General features: G+C 31.8%; 3 protein-coding genes across 3 annotated transcripts in view; 1 reads left to right on the top strand and 2 right to left on the bottom strand.

The window, feature by feature from the left end:
• LOC138338137 (ethylene-insensitive protein 2.2-like) overlaps positions 1 to 21,198 on the top strand; it is a 31,282-nt gene that overhangs the window by 1,961 nt on the left and 8,123 nt on the right. The gene's annotated exons all lie outside the window — the stretch shown is intronic.
• LOC138337085 (F-box/kelch-repeat protein At3g23880-like) lies at positions 6,638 to 8,026 on the bottom strand. The gene is made up of 2 exons (XM_069289041.1): positions 7,817 to 8,026; positions 6,638 to 7,744 (listed from the first exon to the last, which is right to left on the bottom strand). Exons 1-2 carry the CDS (start codon positions 8,024 to 8,026, stop codon positions 6,638 to 6,640), a joined length of 1,317 nt encoding a protein of 438 aa, XP_069145142.1.
• LOC138338133 (uncharacterized protein C57A7.06-like) lies at positions 12,338 to 21,076 on the bottom strand. The gene is made up of 11 exons (XM_069288825.1): positions 19,814 to 21,076; positions 16,921 to 17,077; positions 16,078 to 16,556; positions 15,732 to 15,953; positions 15,301 to 15,627; positions 14,859 to 15,212; positions 14,675 to 14,755; positions 14,491 to 14,595; positions 14,025 to 14,396; positions 13,283 to 13,414; positions 12,338 to 12,957 (listed from the first exon to the last, which is right to left on the bottom strand). Exons 3-11 carry the CDS (start codon positions 16,396 to 16,398, stop codon positions 12,820 to 12,822), a joined length of 2,052 nt encoding a protein of 683 aa, XP_069144926.1. The 5' UTR covers positions 16,399 to 16,556; positions 16,921 to 17,077; positions 19,814 to 21,076; the 3' UTR covers positions 12,338 to 12,819.

The following is a 21,198-nucleotide window of genomic DNA, read 5'->3' as shown; positions in this document are numbered from 1 at the left end:
TTTCATAACCTTCAAATTGTTTGGACTTTGTAGTAGTTGTTATTGTTATTAACTACTTCCCATCTAAATCGTAGAGGTAATTATATCATGACTTATGTCTCGTTTCAATAGTAAATACTTATTAATTTATAAAACGCCAAATATATATTCAAAATAAGGAAATTATTGACTCCCCGTGGATTTCTATGTATCATTTTATTGAATTTTTGTAGGCATGTTGTAACGTAATTAATAACAACTAAATTTTCATATGTTTCGAATATTAATAATATGGTAGTATCAATTTTTTTAAAAGAAGTTTGTCAATAATATTTTATTTTGCTTATATATAATACCAATAATTATACAAAAAGATAACTCTAATTAAAAAAAATAAGTTAATTATTATTAAGTGAAAAATCGCGTATAAAATTATTGATCATAGAAATATATATGTTTTTATTTGAAACAAAAGCATTAATCAAGACATATCTAAACAAAAAATTATAAATAAATGTACATTTTGCAAGGAAGATAGTTGCAAATATTGTGGATCAATTGTAAAATAACAGAAATGACACATAATTACCAAGGTTAAATTTTATTTTTACGTCAACTAGTGGTTTTTTTTTTTAACTTTTATAGAAATTAAATAAAACTATATGTCCTATTTTTACTACAAAGTTGTTATTATCAGTTTAATTTTTTATTTTTTTTTATATATATATATATAGCATCTTCTATCAAAGAGTAATCTTCATAATTTTCTTTGTTCATTTCTTTTTGGAGAATCAAAAAAATGAATAACAATGAAGATGATTTTCTTACTCTTTCACTCTCAATTAACTCTTTTCCTAACTTAGGTTTATCACCACTATCGACTACATCTACTCAATCGACGGCAGAAGAAAAGAATGAAACAATCACTCCACCGTATCCTTGGGCGACCTCGAGACATGCCATAGTCCATACTGTTGATTATCTCGTATCAAAAGAAATTACTATTATATCAGGTGACGTTCAATGCAAGAAATGTCAACAACAATATAAAATTCAATATGATTTGCAAGATAAGTTCAATGAGATTGCTAAATTCATCTTCAAAAATAAGAAAAATATGCATGATAGGGCACCAAATATTTGGATGACCCCTATTTTGCCTAATTGCAAATATTGCAACCAAAGAAATTGTGTTAAGCCAATTATCTCAAAGGATGTGTCAATTAATTGGCTATTTCTGTTGCTTGGACAAACAATTGGATGTTGCAAGATAGATCAACTCAAATATTTTTGCAAGCATACCAACATTCACAGAACAGCGGCCAAAAATAGACTTGTTTATCTTACATATATGGAACTATGTAAGCAATTGGATCCTTGAAGATTCTAGACTAATAACCAAATTTAGAGACACACTGAACTAAGGTCATATTACCCCTAAATTCATTTTATATATAATATTGTACTACAAAATTTTTTTTAAAAAAAGTATGAATTAAGGGGTAATAGGATTTTAGTTTAGTTAAAGTGTGTTTCTGGATTTTCAGTCATAGTTTAGGGGTACTTGTGCCTTCTCCAGATAAAAAATAATGTTTGTCTTATGTGTCTTATAAAACAGAATTGTTACTTTCTTTTATCGATAAAGTAATATTCTCTGCCCCTGTCAAATAAAATAAAGGTCTTTTTCTCTTGATATTAGCTTTGGGTTGGACCTTTTAGACTAGTGATATTAGCTTTAAATCTTGGAAGGCTGACTCAAATAATATGGTTGATGTAATAGTAAAAAAGTAAATAATTATGTTTGTACTTTTAATTGTTCCATCTTTCCATCCCAATTATTTTTTATTAAGTTTGTGTACTTTATTGATTTCTATGATGTATCTATAGAGACGTTGTAAGCTAATTAATCATAAGATTGTGAAAATAATGCCCTAAATTAGAATTATATTTAAGTTGATTTTTTGAATGTTCTTTTAGATACAAAATGCAATATGGTTGTTACTTTGATGAGTAAGAATGTATTAGTTAAATGAAATTCATCTCAAAAAAAAGTTTTTCGAAATAAAGATTAATACTATTTAAGGACTAAGATTAATAAAATCACAACAAATAAATGACTTTTTTTTTCTTAAAATAAACATAAGACCTCTTATTTAAATTTTACTTTAGGAATTAGGATAAAGACTCAATTCATATCCTTGTATTTATTGGAAAAATATAACGGTCGAGTCAAACTTATGTATTTTCATTTCATTCTTATCCTGGAGTTTAGATATAATTATTATTTAATGATATATATATTTTTTCTAATAAAAACAAGATTTTCAATAATTGTACACACTTTTTTTTCTCTATATAAACAACATAGCTCATTCATAATTAAAATATCACATTCTTGTACACATATTTCAATTCTGAATACTATTTTAAAATATGATGAACGAAAAAAAGAAATTTTTCAAGAGCCTTCTTTTTCTGTTTTTGACAACCCTTTACTATTCTTCAAGTTATGCAATTACGAATCGAAAGATATTGGATTTGAAGTCCGAAATTGAGATTAAAACATCGTCAAGTGTTTTTGGTCAAATGTTACCAAAGGGTGTACCATTACCTCCATCTGCTCCATCTTGTAGATCAAGTCCTGGCACACCTCCTTCATGTCCCATGGCACAACCAGAGATCGTGAACGTTGAGAGTTTCACCCCCTAATAAATCATTATATCATTTAAAGCGAATTATATATATGTAATAAAATTAGTGTTACTTTGTTGTATGTGCATCTAGATCGATGTATCATACTATTGAAAGCGCATGTTTGATATAATTTTGAAATTATTGAAATGAAATAGACTGCAAATTTATGGTATAAAAAATTTCTTGATTAATTTCTTTTTTTTTCTTTTTTATATGACAATGGTTTTTCATTGTTATGGTGAATGAACAATAGTTCTTGATGGTGGTAGGGAAAAGGTGGGTATGATTTGTGTAAATAAAAGTTAGGAAGAAAAATAAGAAAGAAAAATTTTCAAAATTCCTAAAAAATTTATATATGTTATTTGGTTAAGTCTCATTTATCTTTATTAAAATTTGAATATACATCGTAATGACTAAGATATTTTCAGAAGTTGAACATTGAATAATAAAGGTTATTTATTTTTCAACACACAAAATTTATCTATAGGTACATAATAAAAATATAATTTAAATAAAGATTAATCAAATACTAAAAAATATATTTTTGAATAATTGATGTCGCTCGTTATTATTTTTCAATAAGCAATGTATAAAAAAACATACAAATCAAATCAGAGTTTATATGTTGACTGTTCAGAGAATTGCTAGAAGATATTTTCGAACTGTAATCTCAGCTTAACATTGCCGATAATAAGAAGAAAATATTTTTTAAAAAAAATTAAATAGTTGACCATTAAAATTGTTATATTATTTTTATTAAATTAAATAAATTTATAACAATAAAATATCAGTTCAACCAAAGTAAATTTAATTAATTATAAATTACATAACATTGTTTTTGCGTGAACGACTTGATTTTCTAATACAAATAATCAAACATATACTTGTAAGACATAAAAGTAAGAAAAAAAAATTGAATTATGTTTCAACATAGTTATAGACGAAATTAAGATGTTACTGAGATCTTTTTCGTTTTGTTTGTTTTGTTTAATATTTAATTTTCTGTTTTGAGATTCATCTAATGTGTACTTGCATCATATATGATTTTACATATTTTGTAATATATAGAGGTTTTAAATTGAATCAATACATTTATTCGTAAAAGAATATGACTATTATGAATAATCATATGTTCCTGAAAGAACATAACCCTTATAAAAAGTCAGATGTTCATGAAAGAACGTCACTCTTATAAATAATCATTTCTTAAGCTCTATAAATATAAAATTAAAGACTCTCCAAAAGTAGCCAAAAGAAAAATTTGCAAGTATATCTAAGGGTCATGTTGTGTCCTTGAACAGAATTGTTTATATTTATCCCAATATGTAGTATATGAGTAATATCTCTTTAAAGAAAGTAATTACACGCCTCAAAGCATTTTCTTATTCAGCTGTATTTTCTACTATTTTTTCTAACAATTTTAAAGAGATATTGGGATTGAAGAAGATAAATGAGAAAAGAACCTTGAATTCTTGAGAAAGTGGGGTTGTAAGAAAAAGACAGCAACGAAATCACACACATAAACGCGATCGATTTTATTTGAAATAAATATATGCAGAAAAAGGAAAGAATTTCATATATGTTTTTTTCCTTACAGTCCACTTCTTCAAAAATTCAAGAATCTTGTCTCGTTTATCCTCTTCAATGTGATGGCAAAATATTACATTGGAGATTATATTTTGCAATTAAAAAAAAATTGAAACACATAAAATAAAATGAAAAGTATATTTAGAATAAGTCATGTGTTACTTATCTATTCAATTACATAAAAATTATCATATAACGACAAAATATTAAATTTTTGAGAATACATATAGTGACAAGTTGTGGAAAGATATATCTTGAATCAATATTTTTCCGTAACACATATAGAGTAATGAAAGAATTTTATAACGTCTGTCTAATTATTATTGTAGTCATAATAACATATGATAATAACTCTTCAAAAAAAATGATTTTTTCATATAATGTTATTTTCGATGAAAAAATATTGATTGATACATATCACCTTATTTATGTTATCTATGTAAATTTGAGATTATTTGATTTTTTATCCTTCTTAGAGAGATCAATTAATCACTCAACTGTTACATGACTCATAAATTAACTCCCCAACTTCTTTGTTTTTAAGTCAAAATTAGGATTATTCTTAATTAATCTTCCAACCAAAAGTAGGTCACTAAATAATGTTCACACACATTTTTGAACTATATAAATAGCATAGTTCCTGTACAAAATTATAAACCAATAATATTTCTACACATTTTTAACTTCTAAAATATTATTAGCTCTACGATATGATGAACAAAGAAAGTAGACTTTTCAAGTGTCTTCTTTTTTTGTTTTTGACAACTATTTGCTATTCTTCGAGTCATGCAATTACTACTCATAGAAAATTATTCGAGTTTAAGTCTCACATCGATAATTTTGGTAATATGTTACCAAAGTTTGTCCCTTTACCTCCATCCGCTCCGTCTTGTAAAACAAGTCCTGGCATGCCTATTTCAACGATATGTCCACCACCTCGACCTCCACCTCCACTAACGGCTCCCGCCTCATTACCGCCTAGTGCACCACCTACGAGGACGGACGATGGTGTTGCCCGGCCATCGGAATTATATGTATAGTAGAGTTTGTTTTACTATGGTGTATGTGCATTTTAAATTGAATGTATAATCAGCTTTGTTAAGGGACCAAAAAGGTATTAAGCATCAAAATAATTTCATATGGGTGCTTGATTTATATATAGTGAACAAATATTATGAAAGTTCTTTGCAATTTACGTCCTATAATTTCTTCTTCTTTTTTTAATTTATTACATTTTTGTATATATTATTTGCCTTTTCATGTTTACACACCCCTTTGAGACATTTAGGGATTAATTATTTGGTAGATGAATAAGTTAAATCAAAATTATAATACGAGTAAATAACCACTCCTTCCAGATAAAAAATATAGAGAGAAGTATCGCAAATATTCTTAATTTTGATAGAAATTATCAATTTCATCTCCGAATTATTGACAGTTTTAAACAATGCTCATTTACTTGACTAACTTAATTTAAATACACACTGATTTTACAACATAAGTGAAATACATCTTAACCTATATTCTCGCCAAAGTTTAAGTTGTAATCAACATTTCTTCATCGAAATCTGCGTACCGTTTCGGTAATTGAAGCTCCTTTAACATAGTATTAGGCAAACGAGGACCAACCCTTTTTCTTCTACCATATAGATGCATGATAGATGGAATGAGCTTTTGAGTTGAATTATTATCACTTTTCGATCCAACTTTCTGAAGCTTTTGAGCATTTTCGACTCGTATTTAGGATTTCGATAGGATGGTGCATTACTATGAAAAGATATATCTAATCTATTTAACTTTATCATTGAAAACCGTTAAAGTTATTTCAAAATTGAAACGGTCAATAAATTAAAACGAGAAAGGTGCTATCAATAACCATTTAAAGAATTGCTACCAAATTTTAGAAAGAAAAATAAAACAAGATAGATACAAAAGTCAAATTTCTAAGATATGTAACCAATCATCATCACATTATATGATACTTTAGGTGGATTCACACATCTATATTCAACAAAAATTAAAAAAATATAACGAGTATGAGTTCATGTGAACCCTCCTGCATAGCACTTTTTGCACGATTGATAGGTTCAATCGATTCATTGCCTCACTGAATCGCTTCACAACCATAGAGACTAGAAAACATGAAGGTAAAAACAGATTCAAATTGAACTTCAACAAGTTAATGCACTTTGCTCTCTACTTAGCAGAAATATTTCATATAATGTCATTGCCAGATACTAGCATTTTAATGTCATCAAGCTAAACTATATAGTGTATTACTAAGGTAATGCAACATTTGTTACATAATCTTCAACAGAAAGAAAACATAAATTCATTTGTTACATAATCTTCAACAGAAAGAAAACATATGTAAATACTAATAAGTAAGTGAAGTAGGTGAAATGAAGCTCTCTGCAAAAACAACTTCGCTCTTAGCAGTATCACATTCAGGGCATAAATCAAATGGTCTTGCACTTGTCGTGAAATTAGAACTAAAATATGTGAAACGCCGGAAGTGTAGTAACACTTGACAATCCGCAAACATATATAATGGTCGGGCTGATAGAAAAAGATCGATACCTTTTATTTTAATAAAGTTAGTCCAAGATTCCCTCACACCATACTCCTTCATTATCCACAACTTAAAAGTGCCTGTAGACTCAATAAGGTTATATGCAGAATAAAAGCAAAGCATTCCTCTCAATACTGAAACACCATGATCGACGAAGAAGTAGAGGGGACATAGATAATACATTTGCTTCAATAACGGTACCTCTCCATACACCTCATTTGAAATAGTTAACGAAACGGTAGTATGATATCCAGAAGGTGACTTACCAAGCCAATGAAATGCTCCATGTAGAAACGCCAAATTATCAGTACCACAATCCCTAAAACCCTGAGGCCGCTCAATGTCAGTTGGATAACCAATTTTTCTCCAACAAGGACTTTTTCGAGAGAGACATTCAACCGAAATATCGATACTGTTTCTTCCATTGAGGTTAACTGCAACGATCTTATAGCCTTCACTAGTTGCATCATATTCCATGCCAAATACATAATTCAATAATGGAAATTCTGGATGGGGAAGTAGTATTGATTCTCTTGTGGACGGATTCCACAACAAAAGTTCTTCATAGAACTTTCTAGAACAAACACGAATAAGAACCAATCCATCACAAGAACAAAATATTATAGCATCCACCGGATTGCAGCTTGTAGGCCCATCAAGCTTTTGTTTATCCTCAACCATCGATAAAGAATTAGTATAGAAGTTATATGTCTCATCCTTATCAAGTAACCTTTCGGCAAAAAGAAGTTTTTGGTTATCCCTGTTATGAATATAATGTGTCCTCTTAAAGTAAGGATCGTCCATTAATGATTTCCACAATTTTGAAACGCATTTAAATCGAATAAGAGACTGAATAGGTAATCTGCGGAGAATGTCCATCATTATTTCGTCTTCTAAATGAATTGTTGGGACCTAGATTGGAGTACAGTATATCAAAATAAAACCAACGTTCAAAACAATTGCAGAATTGAAGTGAGAATTGACCTGATGAATCTCGATGTGGTGTGTATTATGATTTGAAGGGCTCTTGAGATTGAATTTTTTGATAGCTTCTTCTTCTTTTTCATCTCCATTGCTAAACTTGAGAAGATTAGCTTTTATTCTCTTAAGAATGGACTTCTTGGCTTTTGTACGAGCTAAATTTACATGGGCCTGGCGACGATGGGAGCATGTACACTTCATAGTCATAGTCATCGTCTCAAATGCTATGCTAGCAGCTAGGGTTTTATTTTTCTATTATATACACACACATACCAGGGGTATATTGGTCATTTCACTCAGCTAGGGTTTCACTGGATATGATAACTTGAAAGCCAAATAGTGTCAACTCATGAATTTTCAATATATGGTGATGGAAAGCAAACTCCAAGTTTTCAATGAGTTACTTCTCTTCCTTGGCATGTTACTTTTACCTTTTATTGGTTGAAGGTGGTCAAGGGTACCTGCATGATCAAGTGTTTTTGTTAATGATGAAATCTCCACTTCAACTACAATATTATGATTTTTACTTAAATGTATTGTATCGTATTGTTAACATTGTTATTGTATAACGATTTATCCATAAGTGAACAAGAAAAGAAATAACACAACATCTTGTCATTGTTCAATTTTGGACCAGTTTGTGCACATCTTGTATTTTGTTTAACTGGTGATGTATAATAATTATTGAATGTTCTTTTAAATACAAAATGTCATAGGGTGATTGTTACTTTGATGAGTAAGAATGTATTTAGTTAAATGAAATAAAGATTAATAGTATTTAAGGACTAAGATTAATAAAATCACAACAAATAAATGACTTTATTTTTTTCTTAAAATAAACAACCTCTTATTTGAATTTACTTTACGAATTAGGATAAAGAATCAATTCATATTCTTGTATTTATTAGAAAAATATAATGGTTTAGTCAAATTTATTTATTTTCCTTTCATTCTTATCCTTGAATTTATATAGGATTATAATTATTTAATGCATATATATTTTTTCTAATAAAAACAAGATTTTCAAATAATGGTATATAAACAACATAGTTCATTCACAATTAAAAAAGCACATTCTTGTAACACATTCAAAATACTACTTTACTATAGGATGAAGAAACAAAGCAAACTTTTTAAGATTTTTCTTTTTCTGTTTTTGACAACTCTTTACTATTCTTCGAGTCATGCAATTACGAATCGAAAGATATTGGATTTGAAGTCTCAAGTTGAAATTAAAACATCTTCAAGTGTTTTTGGTCAAATGTTACCAAAAGGTGTACCAATACCTCCATCTGCTCCATCTTGTAGATCAAGTCCTGGCACACCTCCTTCATGTCCCATGGCACAACCAGAGATCGTGGACGTTGTTGTGAGCCTCACCCCCTAATATATCATTTAAAGCAAATTATATGTCTCATGACACAACCAGAGATCGTGGACGTTGTTGTGAGCCTCACCCCCTAATATATCATTTAAAGCGAATTATATAATATATAAGAAAATTAGTGTTACTTTGTTGTATGTGCATCTAGATCGATGTATCATACTATCGAAATCGAATATTTGATTTTATCTACTAATTTGAAATTATTGAAATGAAATAGATTGGAAATTTATTGATTAACTTCTTATTTTAATTTTTTATTAAAATCTGAATATTTATCTTAATGATTTAGACATTTTTTTAGAATTTGAACATTGAATAATTAAGGTTATGTATGTTTTAACGTACAAAGTTTCTCTATAGGTACATAATAAAAATATAATTTAAGTAAAAATTAATCAAATATTAAAAAAAAATTGATGATGTTGCTTGTTATTATTTTTTAATAAGCAGTGTATAAAAAAATACAAATTAAACAAGTATCTTAATATTGTCTTTTTAGGAAATTGCTAGCAGATTTGTTCAAATGGTATTTCAGCTTCACATTGTCGATAATAAGAAGAAAAACATAAAAAAAAAAAAAAATAGCTGACCATTAAAATTATTATAATATTTTTATTAAATAAATTATTAATTCAACCAAAGTAACATTAAAAATTTAATTGATCATAAATTACATAACTTTGTTTTTGTGTGAACGGCTTGATTTTTAATACAAAAAGTTAAAATATACTTGAAACACATAAAAGTAAAAAAAAAATATTTGAATCACATTGCAACATAGTTATAGACGAAATTAAAAAGTTACTGAGATCTTATTTTTGTTTGGTTTTGTTTAATATTTGATTTTCCATTTTTAGATTCATCTAATAAATATATTCTTGCATCATGTATGACGTTACATATTTTGTAAAATATATAGAGGTCTTAAATTGAATAAAATATATTTGTTCGTAAAAGAAGATGATTACTATGAATAATTATATATTCATAAAAGATATAATCCTTATAAAAAGTGATATATTCTTAAAAGAACGTGACTTTTATAAATAAACATTTCTTCATATCCATAAATGTACGCAGTAAAGAATGTTTAAAAGTGCCAAAAGAAAAATCCACAATATATATATATATATATATATATATATATATATATATATATATATATATATATATTATTTAAAGAAAGTGATTACACGTGTCAAAGCCATTTCTTCCTCAACTATGTTTCCTACTATTTTTTCTAACAGTTCCTTGAACTCTTGAGAAAGTGGGTTTGTAAGAAAAGACACCAATGAGATCACACACACAGAGACACGATCAATTTTATTTGAAAGAAATGTATACAAAAGAAGAGAAGAATTCCATTTATTTTTTCCTTTCTGCTTCACTTCTTCAAGAATTTAAGAATCTTGTCTTGTTTATCCTGTTCAATGTGATGATAAAATAATGTATTAGAGATTATATTTTGCAATAGAAAATAAAATAATTGAAACACATAAAATAAAATGTATATTCAGAATAAGTCGTGTTACTTATCTCAATTACATAAAATCATCATACAGTGATAAAATATTAATTTTTTTAGAATACATATAGTGTCAAGGTATAAAAAGATAAATCTTAGATAAAATATTTTTCCCAAACAAACAATGTAGAGTATTGAAAGAATTTTATAACGTTAGTGTAATTATTATTATAGTCTTTATTAAAATAATAATAACACATATGATAATAACTCTTCAAAATTTAACTTTTTCATATAATATAACTTTCAATGAAGGAATATCTATATATTTTTTATCTTTCTTAGAGAGATCAATTAATCACTCAACTGTTAAATGACTCATAAATTAACTCCCCAACTTCTTAGTGATTAAGTCAAAATTAGGATTATTCTTGATTAATCCTCCAACAAAAAAGGAGGTCGGTCACTAAATAATATTCACACACATTTTGGATTTATATAAATAGCATAGTTCCTATACAAAATTATAAACCAATAATATTTCTCAGTTCTAAATATTATTAGCTCTATGATATGATGAACAAAGAAAGTAGACTTTTTAAGTGTCTTCTTTTTTGGTTTTTAACAATTCTTTGCTGTTCTTCGAGTCATCCAATTACTATTCATAGAAAATTATTCGAATTTAAGTCTCACATCGATAATTTTGATAACATGCTACCAAAGTTTGTCCCTTTACCTCCATCCGCTCCGTCTTGTAAAACAAGTCCTGACATGCCTATTTCAACGATATGTCCACCACCTCCGCCGACGGCTCCCACCTCATTACCGCCTACGAGGACGGACGATGGTGTTTCCCGGCCATCGGAATTATATGTATAGTGGAGTTTGTTTTATTATGGTGTATGTGCATTTTAAATTGAATGTATAATCAGCTTTGTTAAGGGACCAAAATGGCATTAAGTATCAAAAATAATTTCATATGGGTGCTTGATTTGTGGTGAAAAAATATTATGAAAGTTCTTTGCAATTTACGTCCTTATAATTTCTTTCTTTTTTCTAATTTATTATATTTTTGTATATATTATTTGCCTTTTAATGTTTACACCCCTTTTGAGATATCTAGGGATTATCTGGTAGATGAATAAGTTATATCGGAATTATAATACGAATACATAACTATCCTTTCCACACAAAAAAAATTGAGAGGTATTGAAAATATCCTTAATTTTGGTGCAAATTATTCGTTTCATCCTCAAATTATTGACAGTTTCAAAAACGTTCATATACTTGACTAGCTGAACTTAAATACACCCTGATCTTGCCACATGAGTATAAATTCTCGCCAAGTTTAAGTTATTCTCAACACTTTTCTCCACGCTCCTACAAGAGTTTGAGACTACCAATAATTTTTAGCGAAACAATAATTTACGTCAAGTTCCGAGTGTTCTCCGTATGTTTACTCGATTCTGCAAATGTTCATAGTTTGGTTTTTCTCTAAAAGTTGACCAAATCAATTTACTCGATTCTGCAAATGTTAGAATCAAATCAAATTAATTAAGTCAATTTTTTGCTTCGGATTTGCCAAAAGTGTAAATAAATGACAAGATATTTTCTACCATAACTACAACAATAATTATTATTTGAGACATAAACATTTAATACTCAATATTCATTTTAACAAAATCATAGCTAAGTTCCAAACTTGCAACAAATGAAACAAAATTTTGTATCCCCTCTGCTTCACTTGAACCAATTATACATATATTAAATACTTTCAAATCCCATAATAGCTACTTCACTTAATACACTCACAAGAACTATATAACCATCAGCTAAAGTAATACATTAGAACCAAAAATAAAACGCCTTTTGCTGCATCTGTGAAGAGTAAAGCATTGCATTTTCATGATCCGCGAGCCTTCATTGTGTAAAACTGCTTCTATGAAAGCAGAAACAAGGCCCTAACTGTGAAGACGAAACAAGAACATGGCAAGAAAGACCATGAGTACTGATTTATCAACCAAGGGATCTCGGAACTGCAGATTCTCCATACAGATTTCTTCGTGAGAATATCAAACCTCGTGGTTCTCACCCCCACAGTCCTCTATTTTGTGGGTTTGCTGTCAAACCTCGTGGTTCTCACCCCACAGTCCTCTATTTTGTAGGTTTGCCCTTACTTTTACCACCCTTCTTTTTCTGCACACCACCACGTTTGTGGTCCTGTCCTTTTTCATGGGGATTTACCTCCTTGAATTTGATTGGCTTTATGATACTACCGCTCCTCTTTACCACCTGTAAGAATTATAACATAAGGACGCAATCACCTAAACAACCTCAAAATTGTAGTCCCAAAGCCTAATTCCTCCCTCCCAGAACAGAGAAGGCAACAAAAGAGAACCTTTTATACACAAAAAATATAATTGAAGGACTAAAGACGAAGAATAACTTTAATGCAATTGGATTTTAAATTTCAGATGCAGGGCTTGCCTTTTCTTTTTAGATATTTTGGGTTTGGATAGGTGGGAGGGGGGTTTCAGATACAGGATCGTATAGTTCAGGAAATTAGAATATAGATAGATAAAGAAAAATAAAATTAGATAGTATGCTTCGGACAAACCTCTGGGCGGATAAGAGCTGGAACTGCTGTTCCGGGGTTGAATTCAGGTCCAATGGGCATACGAATGCTCCCCTCAAAAAGTTCTTGGGAAGTAAACGGATAAGGTAATGTTGGCGTGTATAAATTCTCAGCCTGCATGGGAAAATAGAAATTCAGTAAATCGTGGCAATAGTTGTGCACTTTAAGCAAAGACAAGCAAAACACCGAAGACATAGCCTTCCATACAGAGAAGCATCTGTCGGACAGGTCTGAGACAGATCAGGAAACCATCTAAAGAACAATTTGTCTTCTGGATAAATAATGAAAAATAACAAAAATGCATGTTGCATATAATGTCTGAACATCTCCGGCACAGACTACATATCCATTACCAAATTACATAAAGTTAAGAATAGTGTTTCCTGCAAATGAATGATGGTGAAGTTGAAACTCTACTGTACTGCTTTCTGCATTTCTCTGTTCTTTTGTTTATCTACTCTGTTCGGTTAGCAATCCAACTTCTCTTTGATTGCAGAAAGATGATTTTTCACTTCACCAAATACTTGGTATATTTTAATCTCACTAATTTAAAGCCAAGGGAAAAGGCAAATAAAATATAATATTATCAGGCATGCACATGAAATCTGCAATCACTATTATAAAGCCTAAAAGTTTAGCCTCAACATCTAAATCAAAATTGGCATCAATCACAAGAATGTTGATTCATAAATCAGGTTTAAAATGAAGTTTGTCAATGACCAACCTTTTTATCCCTCTTTTCGGAGATGATAACATGATTCAGATTAGCATCCTTTCTCTTCTTGAGAGCTTCTTCCCTTTTCTTTTTGGCATTATCATGTTCTTCAAGCATCCAAGAAGGCGGACCTCTCTTCTTTTGTATATTGGTCCATTGTCCCCAACCAGGCAGTAAAACAGGCTTCTCAGGCTCTGGAACTTCCTCATTCAACGCATCTTGTTTTTCTCTCTCAAAGTCGTCTTCAACATCATCACCAGCAAAAGCACGCCGAATAAGCTCTTCTTGAGATGGGATTTCATATGTGGATTTAGTCCCAGATGTTAAAATTCCATCAACCATTTCTCCTCCACTATCAGTATCGCTATCCTCATGAATTTCCTGCAAGCAAAATTAAGAGTCAATAGTAACAAACAGTTCAGACAAGTTTGCATACTGGATTCAGCATACAAAACTTTTGTAGTTCAGAAATTACCTCCCCATCAGGTTTACTCTCAACAGGTTCTGTGATCTGTAAAGAGGTTGCACTCTTTGCATTTGCAGATTTCTTCTGCTTCCCTTTAGCTGATGAATCATTCATCTGTTCACCAAATACACCAATAAGACTAATGTTGCCAAAAGGAGTGAGAACACTGATTTTGAAACAGCAAAAGCTCAACCTTTTTCCATGAGTCGGCTGCAAAAATGGAAACTTCGTATGATGTCTTTGAGCCTGGGTCTCTCGCAATGTCGTCAAAACTCTGAAACAGGACAAAGTCAAACTTTAATCACCACAAACAACGCAGAAAAGAGGGCAATATGATATGGTACTACAGGCTTTGATGAAGTATGCAACGCAATTACCTTAAACAGAGAATCATGATTAATCTCAGACTCTTCACGAAGTAAATTGGGATCAAAATGAACTTCCCTCTGAGATAAATTATTTTCTTCATGAGCACTGATGCCATTTTCTCTGGCATCTGTCTCGCCTTCACTATCACTGTCACCATAATAATTGTCTGATGTCGCTTTCTTTTTGGGTTCAGGTGCCTGCTTTTTTTGAGCACCAAAAACCCTCCTGCCAGTCAGAATATTTGTTTCTTGAGTTTTTGGCTCGTTCTTGTCTTCTAATTCCTTCAACGATGACTCAAACTCTTCTAGAGCAAGCTTTGCTTCTTCATTGGCCGCATCTTTCCTTCTTTTCAATCCGCGTACCTGTGAAATGGGAGTACCATAGATGAACTTTCAGACCTCAAAAAAATTAGAGCAAGCTGGGGTGCAAAGGAAAGACTGATAAAATTACCATGAAAGGTAAAGAAAGCACTCCTGATGCTGGCAATTCTTCGTCCCCTTCTAAGACTGCGGCAGTCTTGTCCTTCGCTTTCTTCAACAGTTTTACTGCAGCATCCTGATCTGATCCATCAGAGGCCTCATCAAGGTCGTCCTCATCACTGCTTTCTTCACTACTACTGCTCTCATTCATGTTATTTGCTTTTCTGGACAAAAGGGCATGTTGATTTAGTTGTTCAGCAATAGCAGCTCGTGTTCCGTCATCTTGCACATCCAATCCACGTTTTAAGATGCGCTTTGCCCACTTGGAGCTATTCTTGTGCTTCAAGGTCAAGCGTTCCTACATAAAATTTCGTCGCAAAAGAGACCAAGTCAATCAGAAAATAACCAGAAAAGCAAAAGTGACTCCTACGCGAGTTTCACACAAGTAATGAATGAAATTACCTCTGCCCTTTTGAATTCTTGTTTCATGGCCTGCTCTTTGGCTGCTTCTGGATCTGTTTCAGTTGCAGTACCTGCTTGTTTCAATCTATCCTTTTTTAGCAAACGATGATACACTTTTGACTTTATCTTCTTGACTCGTTTTGCCTTCATTTCATGACGGAAAAGAAGACTACGCATCTTAGCAAGCTGGTCTTGGCGCTCCCTCACATCTTCTACGGATATCTGCCGAAGTGATTAACATTAAATATAATACAAAAATTTACAGGGACTTTTTTCCTCTAAAAACACTGAATGATTAACCATCTGTACGGAATAATAAGTGTGTAAAAGTCTATGACCTCGATACCTTATTAAGTTCAAGAAGTCTTGCACCATCTTTTCTATGAGCTTCAACGACCTCATGGTCATCAAAAAGAGTAGCAATTTTTTTCTCAAAATCACTTCTTGGTTCAAATTCAGCAGCGATTTCTCCTACCGTAGAATATCCCACGTTCTTATCTTTGCCAAAATATATAGTCGGTGCCTCTCTGTTTTTTTTGACATGAGGTTCCCATTTTGTAACATCCTTCTGGATAAAACCATAAGCAGCATCTCTTTCCAATCTTTCTTGATCCGGTTTCGGAAGAGGTGCATGAATAGGCATGGACTTCTTCTCCATCCGACTCATGCTCTTTTTAAGTTTGCTATGGTCAGACTTCCCATGGAGGGGGTCCAGAAGGTCCTGGATGCTAATCCGGCCATCCCCATCCAAAATATCACGACTGGGATTATACTCGGACTCCGAATATGCCTCAGATATGATAACGTCATTTTTCTTCTTCTTGCCTATCATACAGATCTAGCTATCAGTCCTCCTCATCATGGATTACACAATATATTAAAATAAATGACATGTGATGACAAAAAATCCTCTTTTATCCCCACGTTGAGGACTAAGGAGAATGCACTGTCTTGTGGAAAGCAGGGCACTTAATAGGCATATTCTCCAACAAAATAAAGGGAAAGAAACATGGAATTGCACAAAAAAGAGGGGAAAACTAAAATTTAGTTGATTTCCACATCACATGTACAAGCAGCACATACAAATCATGGTTTAAAAATATATAAACGGATTGAGTTTGACAAAACACATCATATTCTACTAGTAAATGCAAGCATGAAACTCAAGAAATGTGGGTAGGAAGTATACCATCAAAAGCATCAGTTGGAAGTCCAGTAATTTCTTGCAACAATCGTGAATGCCTTCCATCATCCTCTTCCTCTTCCTCTTCCTCTTCCTCTTCATCTCCTCTCCGACCACCCTCATCATCCCCACCATCTTCTTCATCCGAAGGTACATCTTCATCCTACATAAGAAAAAAACAATGCCTATAAATCCACCATAACCAAAGACAAAAAGATTGTGGTATTTCCATCTTCTGCAGACTGCAGCTAATGCAAATCAAAATTTGAAAGGGAAAAACAAGTACTACAAAGCATCAAGATGTTCTTGCCTTTTGTAGCTCATGGTAAGGTTTCACATCCCTCCACACTTATGTACAGGTAGTCAATATTTACAACCAATAAAGTTCATTTAGATTTGTGTGGGTGGGTGGGTGGGATCTAGTGTCCCCAAAATTCCCAGCAATAGAACATTAACGACTGCAAATAAGAACATTACTTGGTAGTGGTGCGGGCAGGCCTAAGTAATAATAATATCAATTCTTTACGCACAAGCATTTCAGTGTTTAGAAAGAAATATTATCCCATCTGTAAGCAAGGACTATAAATCGAGTTAATTTGACATGCATTAGCTAAAGATAACAGGATCTACACATCCCAAAAAGGAAGGAGTAAAATTAAATTGCATATTGTTTCATCAGGCAAACATTGTTTCAGACATTGGAACAAAGTTCTAAATAATTAACCTCAGTGACTAAACCAAACAAATATACAGAGTTAAATGATACAAGGATATAAGGTCACAGTAAGTATATAATGATATCATATCAACGAGTATGAATCTCAAATTAGAAGGCAGAGCTACATGGATCTTCCATATACATACTGTTCTATTTTCTTTTTTCTCTCGCTTTTATTATTGGGATGGTGGCTGGGAAAGCTACATTGATCTTCACTTTTTCACCGGGTACCAACTACCTCCCACCAACACAGGTATGTGAATAACTATGCCCACAAGGACTTAGGGAGATTGATAGTAGGGATGACAATAGGGCAGGGCGGGGTAAGGCTGGTTAAGTCTTCCCCTGCTCAGTTATTTCCCTGCCCTGCCCCTTTAAGTAACTGCCTTCCGCCCCACCCTGCCCTGTTTTACCCCCCATTTTCAGATATAGCATCAATGAACTACAAAAATTCATTATCATATTAACTGGAAAAGGACAGTGTCAAATTTTGAATGTGAACATATAATACGTATTTTTCCATTAATTATAATAATCATAATGAACTTTCTTGAATTAATGTAAAAGAGAACCACAGGTAATGTGTTAAAAGATTAACATCAATCATTCGGCAAGATATTGTTATACATTTGGTTCCAGATGAGGACTATGATATATTATACATCATGTGTATAAGCTGTTACTCAAGATGTTTGAACCTTCCACGCGTTAATGTCAAGATCTTTCCACATGTTATCAATGTCAAACCTGTACTTTTTAATTGTAACAAATGTGGTCTTTGCATACAGGGAAAATCCAGTCCAGATGTGGCCAGATGGGTGATATATGCTTAGAATATTCTCCGACAAAAGATAAAATTTCAGTTTAACTCACGAGTCTTAGTCAAGCTGCAACCTTCCCTGCCCCACTAACTATTTTCCTAAAACGAGTTTTCCCCCGCCCTGCCCTGCCTCGTTAAGGCTCTTCCATGCTAAGTTGCTCAGACTTGGGTGCGGGTGTCCAATACAGGTGCGGATCTAGAGGTCAGATCCTCAATGATCTAAATTATAATATTTGGAGATAAGAATCCATGTGTGCATACAGATATGGGGATTCCGCTAAAGATAATTCAAATATTTAAAAATAGAGTTATAAAACATAAATTATGAGTTATTATGTGAAAATATTGATCCAGAGGAGAATCATGGAAGGAGATAAAAAGGAGATAAAAAGTATTTTATTTTCTTCAATTTCACATTATTTTTTTTTATTATTAAAAATCATTGAATCTGTCCACAATTTCTCCCTCAAAATTGGTCAAACTACCTTTTCCTCTATCTTAGAATTTGAACCCTCCAGGATCTTCACCGATCCCGTGTTGCTCCAATCTCAAAAAAATGTCTTTTAAGACAAAATTAAGGGCCCCCAACCCTAGAGGTCATATACATATTCTACGTACCAGCACATAAACAAACTAAAAGGACTCCTTCTAAACATAGAGCTATAAGTGTAGCACATGACTAAGTCTTAGTACTAATTAGTTAATATCACTTATAGTATCTTTTACTTTTGGTTGCATGATTGCATCGTGTTCTTTTGCTACAGATTTCATGAGATTGAAGTTTTGAGACAACTTTCTTAGTGTTACTTTAGGTTTACCTTATCCACTTTTAACACTTCCAATCATTATAGTGTCACAATTACAAACCAAAGGCGCTTGGAGTCATATGTGTACTTGACCAAACCATCCTAATACAAGCCTTCTTTTATTTCATCCTCTTTGTTCAACTAGTAATAGAGGTCTACCTAGTAGATGAACAAAACCATCCTCATACAGATTTCATCCTCTTTGTACAACTAGCAATACAATCAAATGTAATCATCTCCATTTAGTCTATTTAAATACCAACCCAAAAGACAAAAACCTCTAATATAACCAAAAAGAATACAAACATAACATAACTCCTCCTGTCAGTTAAACTGGTAAGACTTGTTCTTTTTCACAGTAGCATTATAATTAACAAAATGCATCATTACAAAGAGATTATCAGCTCCCAGAAAGGCCAAAAGAAGCTATTACAACTATAAACATAACTAATAGTACCTTCGTAAACCTCTATAACAATGGAATGAGCTTAGCAGAGCAAAAATTAACAGTGAAAATTGCAACCAAGAACAATCAAATTGAAATGAAATAAATACCTCAAACTCCTCAGGAAGCTCCTATTGGTAATTTTCAACAGGGTCAAAGCGTCTATTCTTCCTTGACTCCTCTTCAGCTACCCCTTCTTCATACTCATACAAGTCATTAAGAGCATCATCAGAGCCAATTTCTTCATCGGAATCTGCTTACCGTTTCGGTAATTGAAGCGCCTTTAACATAGCATTAGGCAAACGAGGACCAACCCTTTTTCTTCTACCATATAGATGCATGATAGATGGAATGAGCTTTTGAGTTGAATTATTATCACTTTTCGATCCTTGGTTTTAACTTTCTGAAGCTTTTGAGCATTTTCGACTCGTATTTAGGATTTCGATAGGATGGTGCATTACTATGAAAAGATATATCTAATCAATTTAACTTTTAAGTTTTTATCATTGAAAACCGTTAAATTATTATTCCAAAATTGAAACGGTCAATAAATTAAAATGGGAAAGGTGCTATCAATAACCATTTAAAGAATTGCTACCAAATTTTAGAAAGAAAAATAAAACAAGATAGATACAAAAGTCAAATTTCTAAGATATGTAACCAATCATCATCACATTATATGATACTTTAGGTGGATTCACACATCTATATTCAACAAAAATTAAAAAATATAACGAGTATGAGTTCATGTGAACCCTCCTGCATAGCACTTTTTGCACGATTGATAGGTTCAATCGATTCATTGCCTCACTGAATCGCTTCACAACCATAGAGACTAGAAAACATGAAGGTAAAAACAGATTCAAATTGAACTTCAACAAGTTAATGCACTTTGCTCTCTACTTAGCAGAAATATTTCATATAATGTCGTTCCCAGATACTGGCATTTTAATGTCATCAAGCTAAACTATATAGTGTATTACTAAGGTAATGCAACATTTATATTTGTATTAGTTATATCTCCTAAACCCTTCCATCTTTCGTTATCGTCGAGTATGAAACTACCACCTAGATTGCACCTACAACTTCTTCTATGAGGTCATCTATTTATCCTCCAATCTTTCACTCTTTACTCATCATTTATGGTAAAAGATGGTTCTTTCAAAGTGGAACGAACATGAACTGAACTCCTCTCCTCCAGAGCCTGTTCCTGAACTCTTCTCTTCCACAGAATGGGAAGTTGTTTAAGAGACCATTGAGACAAATAACAAAAAAGTGCAAACAGGTTCAAATTACAATTACAGTAAAGTAACATTTTGGAGAAATTGCTAATAGAGAAAGAGACCAATTTATCCTATAAAATGAGACGATAATCAGGACCAGCGCACATAAATCAAGCAAGCTAGGAGTCATTCCACTCACATAGAGCTGAGGAATCAACAATGTATTATTATGTACGATTACATAAATAACAATAGGTAATCAATCAATCAGT

This window comes from Solanum lycopersicum, chromosome 9 (assembly GCF_036512215.1).
Source record: "Solanum lycopersicum chromosome 9, SLM_r2.1".
Classification (NCBI taxonomy): domain Eukaryota; kingdom Viridiplantae; phylum Streptophyta; class Magnoliopsida; order Solanales; family Solanaceae; genus Solanum; species Solanum lycopersicum.
The sequence above is the reverse complement of the archived record's forward strand: the minus strand, read 5'-3'. Positions and strand labels throughout refer to the sequence as shown.